We start from the raw sequence: 21,453 nt of genomic DNA, 5'->3' as shown, positions 1-21,453 counted from the left end.
CACTAGTTTGAGATGAGAGGTCAGCTTCATGTCCTGGCCACTTTATCCCCAGGGAAAGAGCCCCCAGTACCCATTGGAGAGAGGGCTGGGTGGGTCTGGATGATGTGGAGAAAATTGTTGCCCCTACTGGGACTCAAACTCTGACTCCTCCGTCATCCAGCCTATAGCCAGTTGCCACCCGGCTCCACAAAACAATTCTGGTATTCCATCAAAATATCAATGGCAGTTTAACAATGAAAAAAATGTTGTGCACACATGTGAAACATGGTCCCATGACCAAAGAGAATAATATTAAATAGTTCTCGGTTTGAATGATAAGAAAGAAGAAAAAAATATTCATGGCTTACACTGTTAGACACGAACCAAGTATGGGCCAGATACACGCACCACCATTTCAGTCCTGGCCACTGAGCTGTACACGACAGGTGCTTTTTCTTGTGGAGAATGGTGATAACACTGCAGCACACTCATGAATATCTGCATGGCTAATATGTTATGCCCCCTTAATCTCACCACTTTCAGTTGGCTTCAAACTGGCCAAATCTAAAAAGTTGAGATATAGCTATCTTGAGGAATATTGCAAAGTGTAAAGGTATGAATGTCAGCTAAGCACCATGAATCTGAAACTACATTAGTTAATAGGTTTCCTAAGCTCTCTATTCACTGACCTAGTTCTGGAAAATATCTAGGTATGGTCCGGCAGGTATCCTCCTTACCGAAAACACTGATCATGAGCTCCTCTATTTAGTACCATTAGAAAATTACTGTAAGCAGTCATGGCTTTCCCTTCAGATCATAAAAAAGAGTGGCGTCTGTGCACAGCATCCGCACAACTGCTTCCCTATCGCCGTAAACCCCTTCAACAAAGAGATCTATGCAATGACCCACAAGAAGACGGTTCTGTGAGGTACTGGAAGACAGCAGAGGAATGAAATGATCTGGCAATAAATCAAAAAGCAGAGACCTCTGACTTTTCACTCATTGCTGAAGAACAGGGTGGCACAAAAGTCACTGCCCATTTGAGTGTACAGAGCATCTAATGTTCTGATATGTGTAGAAACAGGATGTAACAACTCCTTCTCGTCGGTCATTACCAACCTACCCATTGGAGAGCAGGAGTTTACTGATTTATGTACAAACAGCTGTTCCCTACCATTTCTGTACTGTATCATAAGTGGGTGTCACGTTTTCCAGTGACTGCTGAACAATGGCACCATTATTTTGATTCAGTTCTACCAACACGTATGGCCACATACAATTTTGATTCTCCCAGAATGTGTAGACCCCAAAAACCCCATTACAATTGCTCAGTACACTTATATCAATATCAGATAAGAATTATTATGCATTTAAATTTAAGTGGCATAATACAAATTTTAAATTCCATAAGCTTTCTATAAGTACACTTGCAACTGTATTACCTTCGTACTTTATAAAGTAAACTGTTGGTAGGAGCGAAGCGTTAATATGTTATAAATTAATAATGGTGGAATGTTCCGACAATGACACCCTCAATTTCAAAACAATAAACATAATCTTCATCCCTGCTTTACAGAACTGGCATAAATAGTAATTCCAAGTCAAAGCAGATGTGAAACCTAGAGACTTAACGAGCATGGTTTAAATGGCGAATCCTATTAAATGTTAATCTGGAAAAAAGAGAAAATGCCCACCAATTATAACGACGGTCGAGGCTCTTCAGATAAACATAAATGTTACACTAATACATTCAACATTACAGCGGAATCACATACACATACTCACAATCACACGATACTCCAAATTACATGACATGGGTAATGTTACAACCAGAAACAATACAGTAATACCTCCTGAAACAGTTCCCACAGCCTAACCACATTTCCTTTTCTGTCTTCATCAAAATGGCATTCATCAGTATTTACATATGAACTTTTAATCCCAGTAACGAATGCAACCTGATCAAGGAATCTGCACGATGAGTCCTCACGCTCAACATGGGAGCACTGTAAAACTGCTTGGAAATCAGACTCCTATTTCAGCAGGTGATGTATGGTCGTCTTCCCCCAGTCTGCTGCTGGTACACCTCAATGGTGTCACCTTCTTCCATCTCCAAGCTTATGGGTGTATCAGTCTCATTGATGGGTTGTCCATCAAAACGAAACCTCATGGTGGCCATGGCAATACCCTGAGAAGAGACAGCATATTTAAAATTTTGCACAGTGGGGGCATCGAATCTGGATGGGTCCGCTCGGCACAGCAGCCACTGACTGGCCTATTGTACCTGCCCCAGGTGATGATGGAGAATTTGGTGGAATGAAAATTGGCTGGGGAAACCAAAGTACTCAGGGAAAACCTGCCACAGCGCCACTTTGTCCACCATAAATCCCACTTGACCAGACCCTGGCTTGAACCTGGGCTGCTGCAGTGGGAAGCCAGCGACTAACCGCTTGAGCTATGGCACGGCCGACAGCATATTTAAGCACACAAATACATGCAATCCACAATGTTAGTAATACGACGCTAACATATGCAATTGCATGCTGTACCCTGGGGAAAAACAGAGGAATGCTGTACTGAAGAAGCACAGTGAGATTCTTGAGATAATCAGTTCGATAAGCAAGGACAGTATGAAGCCTAGGCTGAGTCCAAGGAAATGTAAATAATTTCCTGAAAGTGGCGACATTTTCTCCTCTCCTCGGTACCCAGTCCAGCTCTGGGGCCCACCCACCCTTGAATTCAATGGGTGTCACAGGCTCTTTCCCAAGAATGAATGGTCCAGGGCATGAATCTGACCACTCATCTTCATCCAGTACTGAGGATAGGTACACAACGAGCCACACCTCCATCCCCCAACACACTTCATAGCAGTGAGCTTAATTAGGCACAGAAACAATTTTACCTCTTATTGATGATGAAAGATTTCAGATGCATACGCTGCAGGGCAATCACACATCTGGCTAGAATCTAACATAACAAAACCTTCACAAAGGAGGACAACAGGGTGTACAGTCGGTAGCGGTTGGTAGTACGACAAGCAGAAAGCATATAGGATATTTGTGGAAAAGCCAAGAAGATAAAGGTCAATAGGAAGATCAAGACACAGGTTGATGGATAATATTATAATGGATCTTAAGAGAGACAGGATGGAGGTGGTATGGACTGAATTGACCTGGCTCAGAATGGGGACCAGTGGAGGGCTCTTGTGAACACAGTAATGAACCTCTGGATTCCATAAAATGTTGGGAAATTCTTGAGTAGCTGCACAACTGGAAGCATCTCATGAAGGGATCCATGAAATCATATAGATCATACACTTGTTACAATGTTAGGTTCAACCTACATTATTACTTCTTTTATATATCCTACATAAATTACTTTCATTTTGATATACAAAATTAATAAATAATAACATTGAATACCTTCTGCTACACAACTTACAGTGGAGAAAAAAACAGCTTTAAAAGTTTAATCTCATTATAAAGGTCAGTGAGAAATGCTCAAACACAAGAAATTAACAACACATGAACCTAATAAGGCACGTGACTTAATCAATACTATGTCAACCTACCAATGTATTTGATTATAAATTCCATGTTTAAACAATACCATCAATAAAAATGTATATGTTTGCAATGAAACTGGTATATTTCGTTGGACTTACACATTTTACTTGCGGAAGTCGTTTCTTTTTCAGTTACCGCCATATATCCAAGCAAGAATTGAGTTAGGTTAAAGATTTATGGCACATTGTGAACTTATGTTTAAACTTACATTTTCCAAACCTAAGTTCGAAACATCTTTATACATCCATCACAACACTTACCACCCTATCACAATAAGCGGTCATCAATTTTCTCAACGGAGTATGTTTCTTGATCTTGAATTGGACAATTGCATTGTCTTGTCCAAGAACCTTCAGATTGATGTGTTCAGTCTCCGAACCCTTCACGTCCTGTGAGGAAAACAGATTGAACTAAAAATATACGATAATTTCAATAAATGTGAAATATTATATTTTCGGTATACTTACTCCTACCTTCTTATCTTCAGACATTTTGCCAATATCTACAACTATTAGGCCCTATTCCGCGCCTTTCAGGTTCTGTGAAAAGCGGTGCCCTTACGGATGCGGAATTTTGTACCTAATAAATCTTGCAAATATTAATAAAATCAATACTAAATATCACTATCAAATATGAATTCAGAATTAGTTTTAAATTCTAAATTAATATTACCAACTGTAAAAAAGCTCTATAAAGCACAGTGATGAATATAACTTCCTTTTTTGGAAACGTTTCTGAGCATTACACCCCGTAGTTCAAGAGCGGCGAGTTACGCTAAAGACTCTGTGCTGCCATCCATAGGAAGTGCCAAAATATTCTATTTCCTTGTCATCTTCGACGACTCGATTGACAAAAAATCAAGGCATGTTTGATCTTTTGCAACATTTTTTCGGGAAAGGGAACTGGTGAAAGAAAGAAAGAAAGTTGCAACTGCTCACTCACGGAGCTGAACTCTTCTTCATAATCTGCCAATTGTGCAACTACTCAAGAACCTCCCAGCATTTTATGGAACCCAAAGGTTCGTTACCATGTTCACAAGAGCCCTCAACTGGTGTCTATTCTACGCCAGATCAATCCAATCCATCCCATCCTCTCTTAAGATCCATTCTAATACTGTCCACCCACCTATGTCTTGGTCATCCCAGTAGTATCTTTCTTTCAGACTTTCCCACCAATATCCTATATGCATTCCTCTTTCCCCCCTTCATGCTACATGCCCTCCCCATCTCGCCCTCCTTGACTGCATCATTCTAATTTTACTTCAAGAAGAGTATAAGTAATAAAGTTCCTCATTATGCAGTTTTCTCCAGCTTCCTCTCATTTCATCTTTCTTCGGTCCAAATATTCTCAACACCCTCAGTCTGTTTCTCCCTTAATGTCAAAGACCAAGTTTCTCACCCATACAGAACCACAGGCAAAATTATAGTTTTGTCCATTCTAATTGTTATCTATGTTATCACCCAGGAGATTCACATCATCGGCACAGACCAACAGCTGATTTTTCTTGTTTAATTTCAGTCCCACATGGTTTCCCTGGACCTTCCTAATGGCATATCCTAAAGCAAAGTTGAAAAGGAGTGGCAATAAAGCATCTCCTTGTTCTAGGCCATTCTGGATAGGAAAATTATCAGACAACTGTTTACCTACATGGACTGTACTATATGTTTACTTTAAACACATTTTAATCAGCTTAACTAGTTTCTTAGGTATCGCAAACTCTATCTGAATATTGTACAATACTTCCCTCTTTAACTGAATCATAGGTTTTCTTGAAGTCTATGAATAGTTGATGTACTGACTCATTGTACTCCAATTTTTTCTCCAATATCTGATGAATGCAAAAGATGATCTGTTATGTCGAAAATCACGCTGATGATTCCCAATAATTTCATCTAAAAATTCGCTTAGTGGGGAGTGGAGTCAAACTTGGTCCACTCAGCATGGTGGCCACTGATTGGCCTGTTGTATCCTGCCCCAGGTGATTATAATGATGGAGAACTTGGTGTAATGAAGACTGGCAGGGAAAACCAAAGTACTTGGAGAAAACCTGCCCCAGTGGCACTTTGTCTACCACAAATCCCACTTGACCAGACCCCGGAATCGAACCCAGGCCACCACAGTGGGAAGCCAGCGACTAACCGCTTGGACTATGGTGCGGCCTTATAATTTCATCTATGCATGGACTTGACCTTGAGAGAAGAATGTTGAATAAAATTTTTATGAAGTTGATAGCAGTGATATCCTGCGATAATTACTAGTCAGTCTTATCACCCTTCTTGTGAACTGGTACAATAATAGACTCCTTCCACAGATCAGGCACTCAAGTATGACATGGGTAGGGTATGTAGCATGCATACAAAAATGAGCATGGGAGATCACTTGGATATGCCAGGCAAAAATAAGATATTAAAATAAAGACATACATTCCTGATATCTTCATGCTCATCATGAAAATCTCATGAATATCATAATATTAAAATACACCTTATACAATTTGGGTCCATACTGGATTCATCTGGCTAAGGACACAGACAAGTGGCAGGTTATTATGAATACTGTTGAATATTTAGGTTCTACTTCTCTTCTTGGCTGATGCTGTCAGTTTTGGAGACTGTCAGACAACAATCAGACTGACAACTTCATAGGGATCTGGAAGGAAGGAGCCATAACCTAAAAAAAAAGTAAAAAGTAAAGGTATCCCTGTAACAGGTCGTGAAGGCCCATAGGGTTGAGACGTTGAGGGTCCACACTTCCTCGACAGTCAGCTCACAGATGGTAAGGTTGCCAGCCTTACATACTGGCCGCCCATTACTCCACAGGAAAATTATTTAATTAATTCCTGGTACTATTTCTGTTAAAGGCTGAGTCGACCCCGGGGCCATGGTGCGGCTGGAAGGATTAGGTCAACTGAAAAAAATCCAATGACCTCATCAGGATTTGAACATGTGAACTTCTGGCTTGTAGCAGTGCTCAACCACCTTTGCTACTGCATGCCCCAGCCACAGCCTAATCAAGGTGCAATTCCAAAATTTGCTGGGAGAACTCAGAAATCCGTGGAAAACCTGAAAGGATAGCCAGCAGCTTAGTTGAGATATGAACCAATACCTCTCGAATACAAGTCTGGAGCTTTAATATTATGTTGACCTGTTCGGCCAAGTTTTGTAAAAGGCTAACAATTTCTTGAATACCAAAACTTCTCCTTCAAGGAGACTGTTTCATACTTCTATCAATGTGATGAAGAAACCTAGAGACAAAAATATTATGTCCATCTTCAGGCATCCTACTACAACGGTACATGGGATGAGAAAATGAACAAACAATGCATCTGCAAAACCCATGTTAACACAGCTTAATAAAGTTTTAGAAACTAATAACAATTGCAATCATAGAACCATATACAACCTAAACAAAAAGTTGTAAATACACTTCAAATCAATTATGAATATAATATCACAAATTAAAGATGAGAATAATATTTTTATATGGTATTTATTGCATCATTTACAGAGACCCCTTAACATTTATTCATTTTCCTCGCTACGCAGGCGAGCATTAGCATTTGTAACACGAACTGAAAGTTGCTGTGCTCGTTCAACAATGGACTTTCGTTTCTTTGATGATACTCCATGCGCAATCTCAGCACAGAATTTGCGATTCTGCATCATCAGTACTTCCAGTTCTTTCACATTATGCACCAGAACCTTTCGGAAACCAGTTGGAAGCATGTGCTTTGTCTTCTTGTTGCTCCCGTAACCAATTGATGGCATGAGGTACTGACCCTTGAAGCGCCTACGAACTCTGTTGTCAATACCCTTGGGTTTCCTCCAGGACTGCTTTAGCTTTTTGTAACGGTCACTCTGATGGCGAATAAAATGTTTTGTTCTTTTCTTAATAATAGTTGGCCTGTATACTGGACGAATAGCCATCTTCAATCAAAGCCAAATACCTGTAAAACAATACTGTCTTACAGTTATATAACGGAATGTTACATATTCTGTTTTACACATTAAAATATAAATTCCAACATCTTTCCCACACAAATTAAATTAATGCAAAACAGAAAATTTGCAACTCACACATGCCTAGAAAATTAAAAATCACATCAACCCTGTGTACATGTTAAAAACATTATGCACTCTTTCGAAGCCGAAAAGGCGGGGGTTCGCGAATATTACTAACAACTAAAGAAGTGAATACATTTGATTAGATACATCGTTTAAGAAAACTAGTGCCTAATATAAACACAAGCGAATACTCAAAGGCAACTGGGTACTTAGGTATGCACGGGAATAGACTAAACTCCTTAGGATCTGAGTAAATAAGGAGTAATCACATTGCACAATTTTGGAAAACAGATAATATTCTGGGGTATTTACTAATTAAATGTTTTAAATTTGTTTCTCCCACGTTACTTATGCATTTATGCATTCGTACGGCTATGCTTATATCCACAGCACACGTGGATATTATACATATCCACAATTTGAGCCACACTACTTCAATTATCAATGCTACTGTTATTATAGACACGTAACTGAAAACTGTACAGAAGGATACCTCAGATCTGGAGTATTTACTGCCCTTAAATTACGCTAAAAACTCAAATTGCTTACAATTCAGTATATAATACTACACCGCCCAACACACCGGACGTCAGAGAGGTACGCTTTGCAAAATAGAAATATGATATATCGAACTTGCTTGGAAACCGTGCCAACGTTGAAAATATGTACTACCATACGAATGAGTTAAAAATTGGTATAGTATGCCTTACGATTCAAGAATTTGGTATATCTTAAATTAAATGCGACACCATATTTTGTATTATAAGAACAAAACTTCTCAACATAAGAATAATTATCAGCCAGAATAATTCTGAATATATTTTTTGTGTAATGCAAATGACACATAATGCAGAGCTCCATATCCATCAAAGGAACGCGATCTCAGATAAGTTTAGGGAACGATTGTTTCAAGACTATCGAATAATTATATTGCTTTTCACACTTAGAGATTGGTGCTCTGAAGGACGGTGTATTGAATCAATGCAAAACACCTACATGCCTCTAGTTTATATTTATGGCATACACTGTTTTCTGCTTGTTGAGGGAAACAGGCCTGTGTAGTGTTGTGGGATTGAGAGTGATGAATATTGACATGCGTAACTGAATAGTTATTTACACTGAAACTTCATTCCAGGATTACAGCGAAATAATGGTCCTCACAAAGGAATATCGGATATGTATGCCTTTGACTGTTGAAGAGGTAAAGTTCTTAACAATGATATGTCTGCAGAAAGTATGCAGTCGGATTAAAATGTTTTGATTCACTAATTCTCCTAGGTATTATTTACTACAGTATCAGATTGGGCAGCTGTACATGATAGCTCGTCACAGCCATGAGCAGACGGATTCGGGGGAAGGTGTGGAGGTGGTTGAGAATGTTGCGTGTGAGGATCCAGAATATGGGCAGGGACAGTACACGGAGAAAAGGATACATCTTTCGAGGTATTGTATGTCTGCACTTTAGTGTGGGGCCATAGAAGTCAGTTGTCATATTAAATGTCATCGGTTTACCAGCATTCAGTAGAACAATATATAATCAGCTGTGTTTACACTGCAAAAGGAGAACAAGGAAGAGTTTCAGAAGTTTGCTACCAGCAGTCAGCACTGGTCAGAAGGGATGTGCAGAATGTCTTATTCAATGATAGAAAAGAAGACTCACAGTGTGCAACCAGAGAAATCTCAAAATGCTTTCATATATTGTATTATATTGTAGTATTATTTTATTTAAAATTGATGTTCTCACCATAATTGATGACCTGATGATTGTGACTTTTCAGTCGACTTCCATACTGGATCCAGTCATTCATACCAAAAGTATTTTACGTGACAGAAAAAGCATGGAACTATTACCCATTTACCATCACAGGTGTGTACGCATGACTGTTTAAATGTCCTGAAATTAAGTTGCAGTGCATTACATGCATTACTGGATGTAGACTGCATGGATTGACCAAGGAGGTTGGTGTAGCGGTGTAGCTCTTTGCTGATATTGCAAGATTTTTTATTCATATGTTGGCCAGTACATTGGCTATCGTGATTGAGGTATTTTATGGTCGTCTTCAGTCCTTGGAGGTAAATACCAGGACAGTACCTCAATTAGGTGATGACCACTACTACTAAGGGGTGCACGCAGTAGTGTAGTTGGTTGAGGCACTATGCTACAAGTTGGAAGGTCACAGGTTCAGTTCCAGATGAAGTCACATAAGTCTTCAATTGACATAATACTTCCATCCACACTATGGCCCTGGGGTCCACTCAGCCTTTAGCAGAAATGAGTATCAGGAATCTTGGGGGGGGGGTAAAGAGCAGCAGGTGCATAAAGCTGACAGCCTCACTACCATCTGTGATCTGATTATCTAGAAAATGTGAGAACTTCAATGTCTCACAACCCAGTGGGCCTCTACGGTCTGTTACAAGAATAGCTCTTTACCTTTTTTCTTTAACCACTACTACAAAATGCTTTTCCAGCTCCTGAGTCATCTTCTGTCCTGCCATTCAGTGCTGTATAGACTTAACACTAAAAAGGGCTGTAAAATAAACACATTCTCAAGAAGAGTTCTCTCTTCTAGGACATTGTGGAGACACATGTAAACCCCCATCTTTGGAGTTAAAAAATAAGCACCATGAAGCAGGTAACAAGCTTATCTTTGCTCACTGTGTGCTTCATTCTGGTTTCTTCCTTGGCTTATTCTACAACTCTGAGATGGAAGTGATGTTTTCTTTCAAAATGTCAGTTGGCTTTAAGTGGACCAAATGTCATTATATCCCAGAAGATATAACCATCACTGGATGGATTGAAACTGAACTGCTGCTTGTCTGATTATTAGTCAGTTAAATCCCAGTGAGACATATTCATATAGTTCAGAGCTGTTTTGTTTTATATAAGTTTTACAAAAAAATGAACATTATGGTGTTTGGGATTATGATGCCATCTTGTCTGGAAGGTTTGTAGGCACCATATTCCTTCAAAGTGTTAATAACCTCCTAAGCAGACTAAAATACAATATTGTAATCCAGAATATTACGCTATAAATCTTCACTGCAATGAAAATCATGTTTGTAGCAATCATTTTCACGTTCTTCAGAAATTTCACCCTAAGCAAAGTGGCAGTCAGATTAAAGTGAGGTAAAGGTAAAGTTATCCCTTTACTAATTAGTTAAGCACTATGTCTTGAAGGCGTAAGTGGGAGTGGAATTATAACAAACAAACAAACACACAAACTTTTGCTTTTTGCTTAGTGGGGGGTGGAGTCCAGCTGGGTCCACTTGGCACTTTGGCCACTGACTGGCCTATTGTACCTGCCCCGGATGATTATGATGATGGATAATTTGGTGGAATGAAGATTGGCAGGGGAAACTGAAGTACTTGGAGAAAACCTGCCCCAGTGCCATTTTGTCCATCACAAATCCCACTTGACCAGACCCTGGATCGAACCCGGGCCGCCACGGTGGGAAACCAGCGACTAAGCGCTTGAGCTATGCATGGCCTTTCTGTGATTTTAGTCCACAAGTGAACTATACTGACCGAGTAACTGCCTCTTGCTGGCGAAGTTTAGTACCAACTTTAGCGGATAGAGGGTGTCGCGTGGTCAGTGCAATGAATCCCCACAGCCTTTAATTTCGGTCTTTTAGACCAGAGCTACTGTTTCCTTGAAATAGCTCCCCAGCTATCAGGAGTGGAATTATAGCTCCACCATTATTGATCTCGGCGCTAGAGGTGAGTGGTCAGCTTTGCGCCTCTGTTGCTTTACCCCCAGGATGCATTGGAAAGGAGACTGGGTGGGCCTCAGAGCTGGTCTGGATGCAGAGTAAATATAAATTCTCTTCCATGATTTATTTCAACCGTCTTCTAGTGCATACACTCATCTATCTCACTCCTCTCTCTCGCACTACATGTTTCGGCACAAAAGTGCCATCTTCAGGTGCTGATTCGATTTACGATAAACTAGTTCACTGCATGCCTTGCCGTCTTCATATTAAAATAACTAAAATATATATTTATCCTATATATTGATAAATATTAAATGTTAAAAATATTAAAATTGTTCAGGATTTTTCATCCCTACGTCGTATCTCACTACGCGAGTCACACCTATCCTCTTCTGTCGGAGCACTCTTTCTCCTTTCGTATGTTNTGGCCTATTGTACCTGCCCCGGATGATTATGATGATGGATAATTTGGTGGAATGAAGATTGGCAGGGGAAACTGAAGTACTTGGAGAAAACCTGCCCCAGTGCCATTTTGTCCATCACAAATCCCACTTGACCAGACCCTGGATCGAACCCGGGCCGCCACGGTGGGAAACCAGCGACTAAGCGCTTGAGCTATGCATGGCCTTTCTGTGATTTTAGTCCACAAGTGAACTATACTGACCGAGTAACTGCCTCTTGCTGGCGAAGTTTAGTACCAACTTTAGCGGATAGAGGGTGTCGCGTGGTCAGTGCAATGAATCCCCACAGCCTTTAATTTCGGTCTTTTAGACCAGAGCTACTGTTTCCTTGAAATAGCTCCCCAGCTATCAGGAGTGGAATTATAGCTCCACCATTATTGATCTCGGCGCTAGAGGTGAGTGGTCAGCTTTGCGCCTCTGTTGCTTTACCCCCAGGATGCATTGGAAAGGAGACTGGGTGGGCCTCAGAGCTGGTCTGGATGCAGAGTAAATATAAATTCTCTTCCATGATTTATTTCAACCGTCTTCTAGTGCATACACTCATCTATCTCACTCCTCTCTCTCGCACTACATGTTTCGGCACAAAAGTGCCATCTTCAGGTGCTGATTCGATTTACGATAAACTAGTTCACTGCATGCCTTGCCGTCTTCATATTAAAATAACTAAAATATATATTTATCCTATATATTGATAAATATTAAATGTTAAAAATATTAAAATTGTTCAGGATTTTTCATCCCTACGTCGTATCTCACTACGCGAGTCACACCTATCCTCTTCTGTCGGAGCACTCTTTCTCCTTTCGTATGTTTATTGTGCTCTGTGTTGTGTCTTGCTCCTGTGACTGCGTGTGTTATACTGCTGGGCCTGCAGCCAAAACATGTAGTGTGAGAGAGAGGAGTGAGATAGATGAGTGTATGCACTAGAAGACGGTTGAAATAAGTCATGGACTTAAATCAGTGCAACAGGACGCTAAAATATAACATTATAAATTCTCTTACTATTGTTATGTTCCTAAACCATCGTCTGTTCTGTCTCCAAGAATCTGATTATAGAGAGAGTATCTAAATATTCAGGCAAGTTCCATATGCTTCCTAATATTTGTGCAGTTGAATATAAAAGGTTGTAATGGATTGGGAAGTTCACATGGGTTCTCATCCAGCTGATGCATGATATTTTGCTAAGGATGATTGTTTTAACAATTTCACGTCATATGTAGGTAAGGTTTCCAACATAATTTTCAAATACAGGTCAAATGCCTGAAGCTGCCACCAGTGACAGGTTTTACTGCCATGTTCTGAACGCATTCAAGACATTACATCTTTGCTGTTTATGGTCTTTGACATCTTAATAGTAGTATAGGAACAACAGATGGCAGGAGGTGTATATTTTCCCATATCAGAGAGTGTTTGTTTCTCTCTCTCACTTGGTCTTCACACAAATTAATTTGTAGCTGGTAGGAGTGAGGTGGGACAAGGTTAGCGAAATGTGTATCTGTATATGTAAATTTTTTCTTTTCTTCTGTTTCATGTTGATTCCTTTTGGTGGTTGACACAGAATATACAGTAAGTATACTTATCATATATCAGTTTATGTCATGAATTGTTTCCTTTTGCTGTATACAATTCAGTAAATGAGATTTATCTCAGTATTTAATGAGGTTTTACATTTTCTTTCCAGTGCTCATTTATACCAAAGTTCAGTATTTCTATCAAGACAAAGTATGAAAATAACAATGGAAGCACAGATAATGTAAGTTTTATGTGTTTACTACATACACTTTGCTTTATTTTTGCTGAAGTCATATATACAGGGTGTCCCAGGAGGAATGTGCCATACTTCGGGAGGGTGTTCCTTATGTTAAAGTATGCCGATATAACCCAAAACAACTATGTCCAAAGTTGAACGGTTACGGAGATAATGGCCCGAGAAAAGTGTGGTCTTCTGGTGGGTCCACACACTGTACCTGTCAGCTGACAAGTCTTATCTATGTTTGTCCTTGAATGTGGTGATGACGGACCTCACTAGCCGCATACACTCACATACCAGAATGCGCAGTCACCCATGTTACGTCAGTGCTTGCCATTCATGTGTCATGTATAGTGCTTGGAACCCTAACAACAGCTATGACATGGCATGCGAGTTTTTTTGTAGTTCAATTTAATGGCTTCCATGTCACTCACAAGTTAGTTTGATGTTACGTACATATTAACATCACAGAAACCACATATTCTTGCCAGTTTTAATACGTATTTGATAATCAACAAGTGTGTAACACCTGTCAAAGTTTCACACTTCTCTGGCCATTATCTCCATAACCGTTCAACTTTATACATAGGTGTTTTGGGTTATATCGGCATTCTTTAACATAAGGAACACCCTCCTGAAGTCTGGCACATTCCTCCTGGGACACTCTGTGTATATATATATATATATATATGTGGCCTTTATTTTTTATGGCGAAAATGTATTAATGTGTAAACTAAGTGTACAATGAGGTTATATTACTTTTATTGGTCATTCAAAAGTGAGGGGCCATCTTTCATTCGCAAATGAGGAAAAATACACGATGGGACATGATAGAGACACTTCTGGAAATAGGCATTTGGGAATTGCTGTATATATTGGAACGTGTTACTGTCAGACAGAAGTTTAAATATAAATTTGACGTTGCACCCACGCTGTTCAGCATTTTATGAAATGGCTGTAATGAAAGCTAAGATCTGTAGTTCTCACAGCAATGAACATGAAGATTTCTGTTTTCTGTGATTGACATTCTGTAAGCTCCTCGAAAGTTAGTGCTGTCTCCATCTTCAGGGTAAGAAGACTCTTCTATCCTGAAGATGGAAGCATACAGTAATGTTAATAAAAGTTGTACATTTTTTGAAGGCCTGTTGAAGGCAAGGGTAAAGTTTTCCCTGTCCATAATGAAGCACAATGTGAAGACAACATGTTGGGGTGAAGGAGGTTGGCGGTACCTGTATCATAACATCGCCAGTGGATGGAGATGAGTGGTCACCTTCACACATTGACTGCTTTACTCCTGGGAAAGTGTGCCCCACTACACATTGGAGTTTTATTGCCACAATATTACAGGATTGCATATTAAATGTTTTCTAGTTGTACTTCCATCTCAGAAGTTTGCACAGTTATAATGTTGGTGTTATTTATGGGATGGAATTACAGAGTGCAGAAGTGGGGTAGCTTCCAGTAGCAGGTAGATTCTAAAGGGTTCTGACGATGGTGTATAATACTCAGAATTATTGGGTTTTTGGTCTTTGCCCATCGCCAGGTATTCTAGAAACTAGAAAACACAACGTTCCAGAACTGAATCAGTTTCCATTCTCATGTGTGGAGGGGGGAGACATGCTCGTGCACTTGGGTTTGTTGGCTATATTTGTAGCATAAATTTCTACCTCCTTTTCTATCCTAGTTCCACACGTGTGCTTGCTTTATTACAATTTTTGTTGCATATTTTCTTGTTATCTCCCTCTGAGTTAGCCAGGTCTCAGGTGATTAAATGGCTGTAATGAATCTGACGGGGGTTGTCCAGTGATTGAGGTTATCTCTTTCTAAGGGACCCAACTGAGTAGGTGTCTTCCCCTCCTCACCTGAGGAAGGAAACAGGTCCAGTTTCCAAAACGTTGTGTTTTCTAGTTTCTAGAATACCAGATGATGGGCAAAGTCCAAAACCCCAGTAATTCCAGTAGCAGGTTTCAGTTAAAAATTTTTAGAGAGCAGCAAAGAAGTCATGATGATACAAGATTTGAGGTTGTAATGGCATAGTCTGCAAAGATTACTGTCCTCTGTCATGTGACATGATGTAGTCTCATGGATAGTTTCCGACATTTTACAGGAACACTGGCAATGATCTAACAGATTACATGTCATCACATTCCGGAAAGACAGTAATATTCATGATGATGTATGTCATAAGACTGATTTCACACACAAGATTAGGAAAGTGGACTACATCTGAAACAGCTTTTGGGGTACATTATTATGAGCATCAGTATTACCATACTACTTACAATATAAGATGCACATTTTTCATATTTTTTCCCATTGAAAAATTTAGGTGCATCTTAAATTCAAGGGATGTGCACCTTTCTGATTTTTCCTAAAATCCACATTTAGAAACTGGATGCATCTTATATTTGAAGCAATATGGTATTTATGGATGTAAATATATTATTGATTTTTTTTTTTTTTAAGATTGGTGTTAAATTGTGCAGTCTGTACATGACAATCCTGAGGAGCTCCATATAATGGCCCTGGTTCAGTCCCTGGCAATACAAGATGTTTCTCTTCTCCACAGGGTCCAGACAGACTCTGGGGCCCACTGAGCCTCCTATCCAATGGGTACTAGGGCCTCTTTCCCCGGGGGTAAAGCAGAAGGGGCATGAAGCTGACCACTCACCTCCATCTAGTGCTTAGGTCAAGAAAGTTGGAGATATACCTCCACTCCCCCATTTGCCTTAACTATTTATCTTTTTCTTATCTAGGGACAACATACAGAAGACTTTGTAGAATATGCAGGGCTTTTTTCCCAATAAGGTTGCATACGCAGGATATGATATACCCTCAGATATGTTTTAAAGAGAGTATAGGTCAGAATCCAGGAACAAAAAGTAGTATGTTTGGCACTTTCTCAAAATTGCTTTTTAGTGTGTTATTTCCCTAATTTGTTGTTGTTGTTTTCCTTTCAGTGTCTTAATCTGGATACCGACGCCCTAAATGAAAGAACTGTAGAGTTTGTCGACATAGCGTATGATGAAGTAAATCCGAAGCACTACAAGGAGGAGGAGGTATGAATGTTATGTCCGTCATTAGGTAAAGTGCAGCGTTTTTGTCGCCTTACAACAACAAAGTTTTGATGTTCAGTGCACTTTGCCTATAAGGCTTATTGCTTCTGAGATTTAAAAAAGTGAGTGAATGCACCAGAATTGTTACACTATGCATACATCTCATAACTCATTATATTTGTTTGACACCTCCTTTTAAATTTATTATTGTGCAGTCTAATGCCTCTGTCCATTCCAAAACATTGTAAATTTCCTAAAAGTGAAGTAACATAATTGGTTTTTAGTTTAATTTGAGAAAAACAGCTAGAAATTCTTGAGTGAAACCCAAGTGTTATGTAATTGAAACAATAGATGAACAGTGACACATCACAGTTGTAATACCCTGGCCATTATACCCAGTGATCCATTGGGAGCCAGGATTGAGACTAGCTTCTTGCAACAGACCAATGAAATTAGGTCTCCACGTTTTCCTGAAGACGGAAGTAGAACCAGCTTCTGAATGTTTCGTTTTTAGTATGAAACCCAGGCAGTGGATAATGTCCAAGGTATTGAAATGAATATTTATTGAACGGACTGAGGAATTTATAACATGATAATTCTAACAAGTTAAACTCTGAACATATGAGTGAGCAGGTTATGGTTTTTCCAGAAATTTGGAAATATTACTGGCATGTTACTGTCAAGATTGTGGTCTTCTAGGATATGATACCATGTATTCTTGTAGGCAGGTACCGACGTTTCACAGGAACATTCTGCTTCTATCTTTAGGGTTTGAGTGTGTAGGGAAAAGAACCAATTGAATTTTATAGGCAAGTTGCAAGAAAGGTGGTCTCTTTGACCCAGGGAGCAGGAGAGAAGATGGAGATCAGTTCAGGCCAATAAGAGCAATGAACAGGGAAATGGCCCTTTTCAGGGCCTCTGTAGGCAGGAAGTAGGACGTCAGAGATGAATCCACTTTCCAAGGGTTCAAGTGAAGCGTGTCACTTCAAGAGGAGGTAACTGTCTTCCTGCAGGAAGGGATATTCTTCTTCCTTGCGTGATCTGCACATATAAGGCTACACGGTATCACCACCCAGAAGAACTCAAAACTTGTCTTACTGTCTACTTGCAGGATGTGAGGTACTTTCAGTCTCGGAAGACTGGCAGGGGACCTTTGGTTGAGGGATGGAGAGAGACTGTCATCCCCATCATGTGCTCATATAAGATTGTCCAAGTTTCGTTTGAAGTGTGGGGCCTTCAGACCAGAGCTGAAGATTTGATTCAAAGGGTACTGCTTTTCTGGTTGACTAGTGTAAACGTTATTATAAGGCTCACACTTGAGGGTGTGTGATATATTTGAATTGAGAGGCAACTTAAGTGCAGTTCCATTCTTCAGTGGTCATAATAAAACATTTTTAGTGTTACGAACAGTCTTTGGGGTGTGGCATAGAGCAGTGATGTCAGTAGGTAACAGTGCTTCAGAGGAGTGTTACTGCCTATGTACCATATTGCATGGTATCACCTCCCAGGTAAGGGTAAAGGTAAAGCTATCCCTGTAGCAGGCCATGGAGGCCCATAGGGTTGTGAGACATCAAAGCTCCCACATATTTTAGACGATCGGCTCACAGATGCTGGTGAGGTTGTCAGACTTACACGCTGGCCAGTTGTCCTTTACCCCAGGAAGATTCCTGGTACTCATTTCTGTTAGAGGCTGAGTCGACCCCAGGGCCATAGTGCAGCTGGAAGGATTGGGTAAATTGAAAAATCTAGCAACCTCATCGGGAATCGAACCTGCAATGTTCTGGCTTGTAGCATAGTGCCTCGACCAACTGATCCTATTTCTTAACAGTCACTGCCCTGAGAATATGAAAATTTGCATCCTTCTATATATATATATAAACTTCTGTAAGGGTGAGACTCATCATTGCCATTACACAGTTCAGGTTACCTTAGCAACGAATTGTCAAGCATTAACCCGTTGCATACATACCAGTTATGTAGTAGGTCATGAATCAGCAATCAGTCTTTATTTCAGTGTATTACATCTATTCTGGGTTCATTTTCCAGTGACATCATTGTATTTTTCAATTGACCTCATCCTTCCAGCCACACTATGGCCCTGGGGTTGACTCAGCCTTTGACAGAAATGACTACCAGGAATCTTCTTGGGCCTAAAGGGCGGCCAGCACTTAATGCCTACAGCATCATCGCCACCTGTGAGCCAGTTGTCTAGAAATTGTGGGAGCCTTGACATCTCCGAACCCTCTGGGCCACCATTGCCTTCTTTTTGCCATTTGTACCCATTAAGAAGTCTCTTTATGTCGTTCTGTCATGAAGTTTGCTGAGCATGAGAGAGCCGAAGAGTCATGCAAGCTCCAGACATTGCGTCGTACGAACCCCTTGAGCAATGTTTAGGAGAGCCATCAGCCTGCAGAAGTTGAGACACTGTACCAATTTCATTTCAGAGTATCCGAGAGATCTTGCTACTTGGACACAGACAGGCGTTTGCTTGGATAGACGAATGGTACGGTATGACACTGGAAGATGTCAGGATGTACGAAGAGCAAATGCAACGTGAAACCAACACTAAGGTGGCGGGGAACGGCAGGTCTGATGTGGCTACAACAAAGGGGACTGCACGAAGATCCCCTAATGAAGCGGTTGACGCTGGGTCCTCATCAACCCCAGCAGCACACACACCTACAACACCTTCTACCCCTTGTACACCTAAGTCAAAGTCATGGTTCTCATGGTCGTAGTGAATTAAAGATGGAATACCAAGCACTTCTACTTAGGTAGTAAATAACGTTCCACTTTTTCAATGTAAAACTTTCCACACTCTTATAATGTGCCATTGGTTTAACACATGAAAGTACCCAGTGTTACCAAACATTCTAGTTATTTTACAGTACAATATTGCATTTTCAGAGGCTCCTGATTTCCTACCTTTTTATTTGGTTCAGAGAATGGATTAAATAAAATGAATTATATGATGACGTGAATAATGTGTGCATATGTCGTGTGGGATCACCCGGGCGCGTGGAACAAACCGCAGAGCCATCCAAGCAGAAGAGTGTGATACACCTCCCACCTGGCCAGGTTGCCGAGACAAGCCTACATGCCAACAGTCACAAACAAAACAGACCCAGTTTACAGTAGATGCCGGAAATGCTCCCTTGTGTTACACATGTTCCTGGCACCTCCATTCACGCATTTCAGATCCTGTTTTGGCCTACTTTCCTTATTTTGAAGAAAGTAGGCTTATGAGATCACCTTGCTGTCTGTGTATGTGTCCCCTCCTATCAACTTGTGAATGCCTGAACCAAACTGTATGAAAGTCTATATGTATATCAAGAAACCTGAGCCCATTTCAGTGACATACTTCATAAATCCCTCCGTCCTGTCTGTGTGTCTGTATCATCCCCTATCGTCTGGGTAATGACAGTAAACACGTTCCCACAGCGAGTGCGCGCAACAATAGAAGAATTGTTGGATTCATCAGTTTCTGTGCTGTCCATGTTACATCAAAGGAGAGTCTGTGGGTCTGGCTGTATATCCCCCTGTTGTTGCTAGGCAATGAATTGTTGGAGGTGTCATTTTCTCTGTGGTCCGTGTTATATCAAAGGAAAGTTGGCAGTTAGTTCTTCCCAGAACTTCTTGATGGAAATGGAGAAAACTTGGAACCTGAAACCACTGTCTCCTGTGCAAGGCATCTGAATACAGGGGTTTCACGTTTGAAGTTTGCTGTTTTGACAAAGAAGTTAAATGGCGTGAGTGTGAACTTTCAGGGAGGTGTTAGGAATGTGCGCATATGGGGCATCTCCTATGGTCTGTTGGGGTTCTTTTTTGCCATTTGTTGGCCCATAGGCTTGTTGATCCTGCTGGCAATACAAATCTCAGTAGGCCAAGCAGGTGGGAAGAAAGTCAGGCCCTTCGCCTGGGGAGCTCGGTGATGTGCAGCAGGCTCTCGGATGGTGTTGCAGTAGACAAGGTAGAAAATCAAATCTGTAGGCAACAAATAATACTTGGATGCGTTTTAGAGAGAAGACTCTGTATTTAAACGAGTAATAAAATCTATTGATATATGTTATAATTGTGAGATCTATTGTATGTTCTGTCAGGTGGAGAGTTTTGAAGAACAAGGTAATCAAAGCTTTAGTATATTCAACCTTCAGTTTTGGGCCGAAAGCTGCAACCGACTGACTGAATAGTGTTTGTGCAATGTTAAACTCTTTTGTATGATACAAATAGAGGCAATATCAATTCTGTTATATGTACCCATTGTGTTCTTTTAGCTTATGTTGGACGTCCGTACCAATTGATAGAAACTAAATAAAAATAAATAATATTAGATTAAGATTATTGTGAAGAGTACAACTTTCTGGGTTGTATCGCTATGTATGTCAGAGAAAACCCAGTGTTTCAGAGGAATATATCACCTCTATCTTCAAGTGGAGCTCTGCTTGCTGCTGGTATCTTTCTTAGCTTACTCTTCAGTCTTGAAGATGGTGATATTTTCCTCTGAATCGTCACATTCTCTCCAACCCAGAAGACTGTACTATTCATGGTTCCTGCAGTCGAAACCTCAAATCGAGCATAAGATTAATGTCTTGTTCAATGTGATGCAATGTCTTCTGGTAGATAGGTTCCTCTGAAATGTTGGTACCTGTCTACCAGACTACTTGGTGTCACATCAGATGACCGTAATCTTAATAATATTCAGTGCCATGAGTACCTAAAGTTTCATATGAATAATATTTAGGTCAAAGTACATAAATATGATACTCCAGTGGATTAATAAATTTTCCCCATTCTCACAGAAATTTTATTCATACATCACCAGTTACATAGTTTTTTCTTATTGCCAGTGGGGTGGGACTAAGTCCC

At 40.2% G+C, this 21,453-nt stretch overlaps 3 protein-coding genes across 8 annotated transcripts; 1 reads left to right on the top strand and 2 right to left on the bottom strand.

The window, feature by feature from the left end:
* Positions 1-530: 530 nt before the first annotated feature.
* On the bottom strand, positions 531-4,201 carry LOC111861822 (small ubiquitin-related modifier 3). 2 transcript variants are annotated; one of them, XM_023846715.2, is made up of 3 exons: positions 4,013-4,201; positions 3,806-3,934; positions 531-2,167 (listed from the first exon to the last, which is right to left on the bottom strand). In XM_023846715.2, exons 1-3 carry the CDS (start codon positions 4,034-4,036, stop codon positions 2,018-2,020), a joined length of 303 nt encoding a protein of 100 aa, XP_023702483.1. In that variant the 5' UTR covers positions 4,037-4,201; the 3' UTR covers positions 531-2,017. The 2 variants fall into 2 exon arrangements, with proteins under 2 accessions (XP_023702483.1, XP_023702484.1); XM_023846716.2 differs by having other exon boundaries at positions 4,019-4,198.
* A 2,814-nt stretch (positions 4,202-7,015) lies between these two features.
* Positions 7,016-8,233, bottom strand: LOC111861810 (60S ribosomal protein L32). 3 transcript variants are annotated; one of them, XM_023846691.2, is made up of 2 exons: positions 8,159-8,233; positions 7,016-7,491 (listed from the first exon to the last, which is right to left on the bottom strand). In XM_023846691.2, the coding sequence occupies exon 2, from the start codon at positions 7,469-7,471 to the stop codon at positions 7,067-7,069; it is 405 nt and encodes a 134-aa protein (XP_023702459.1). In that variant the 5' UTR covers positions 7,472-7,491; positions 8,159-8,233; the 3' UTR covers positions 7,016-7,066. The 3 variants fall into 3 exon arrangements, with proteins under 3 accessions (XP_023702459.1, XP_023702461.1, XP_023702460.1); XM_023846693.2 differs by having other exon boundaries at positions 7,016-7,504; positions 8,159-8,209; XM_023846692.1 differs by having other exon boundaries at positions 8,103-8,188.
* Positions 8,234-8,602: 369 nt separating this feature from the next.
* On the top strand, positions 8,603-20,083 carry LOC111861813 (cytoplasmic phosphatidylinositol transfer protein 1). 3 transcript variants are annotated; one of them, XM_023846698.2, is made up of 8 exons: positions 8,603-8,810; positions 8,904-9,052; positions 9,388-9,476; positions 13,340-13,347; positions 13,463-13,534; positions 16,492-16,590; positions 17,699-17,854; positions 19,032-20,083. In XM_023846698.2, exons 1-8 carry the CDS (start codon positions 8,760-8,762, stop codon positions 19,323-19,325), a joined length of 918 nt encoding a protein of 305 aa, XP_023702466.1. In that variant the 5' UTR covers positions 8,603-8,759; the 3' UTR covers positions 19,326-20,083. The 3 variants fall into 3 exon arrangements, with proteins under 3 accessions (XP_023702466.1, XP_023702468.1, XP_033606354.1); XM_023846700.2 differs by having other exon boundaries at positions 8,888-9,052; XM_033750463.1 differs by lacking the exon at positions 17,699-17,854.
* Positions 20,084-21,453: the final 1,370 nt, after the last annotated feature.

Source organism: Cryptotermes secundus, unplaced genomic scaffold (assembly GCF_002891405.2).
Source record: "Cryptotermes secundus unplaced genomic scaffold, Csec_1.0 scaffold620, whole genome shotgun sequence".
NCBI lineage: Eukaryota > Metazoa > Arthropoda > Insecta > Blattodea > Kalotermitidae > Cryptotermes > Cryptotermes secundus.
This window is presented reverse-complemented; position numbering and strand designations above follow the sequence as displayed.

Excerpts from the sequence above, each read along its gene's own strand:
- LOC111861813 (XM_023846698.2), top strand. The coding sequence starts at position 8,760 with ATGGTCCTCACAAAGGAATATCGGATATGTATGCCTTTGACTGTTGAA. Across the intron at positions 9,053-9,387 it reads AAAAGGATACATCTTTCGAG|TCGACTTCCATACTGGATCC; the intron begins GTATTGTATGTC and ends GTGACTTTTCAG. Across the intron at positions 17,855-19,031 it reads CTGAAGATTTGATTCAAAGG|AGTATCCGAGAGATCTTGCT; the intron begins GTACTGCTTTTC and ends ATTTCATTTCAG.
- LOC111861810 (XM_023846691.2), bottom strand. The coding sequence starts at position 7,471 with ATGGCTATTCGTCCAGTATACAGGCCAACTATTATTAAGAAAAGAACA.
- LOC111861822 (XM_023846715.2), bottom strand. The coding sequence starts at position 4,036 with ATGTCTGAAGATAAGAAGGTAGGA. Across the intron at positions 3,935-4,012 it reads CTGAAGATAAGAAGGTAGGA|GACGTGAAGGGTTCGGAGAC; the intron begins GTAAGTATACCG and ends TTTTCCTCACAG. Across the intron at positions 2,168-3,805 it reads CCGCTTATTGTGATAGGGTG|GGTATTGCCATGGCCACCAT; the intron begins GTAAGTGTTGTG and ends GTCTCTTCTCAG.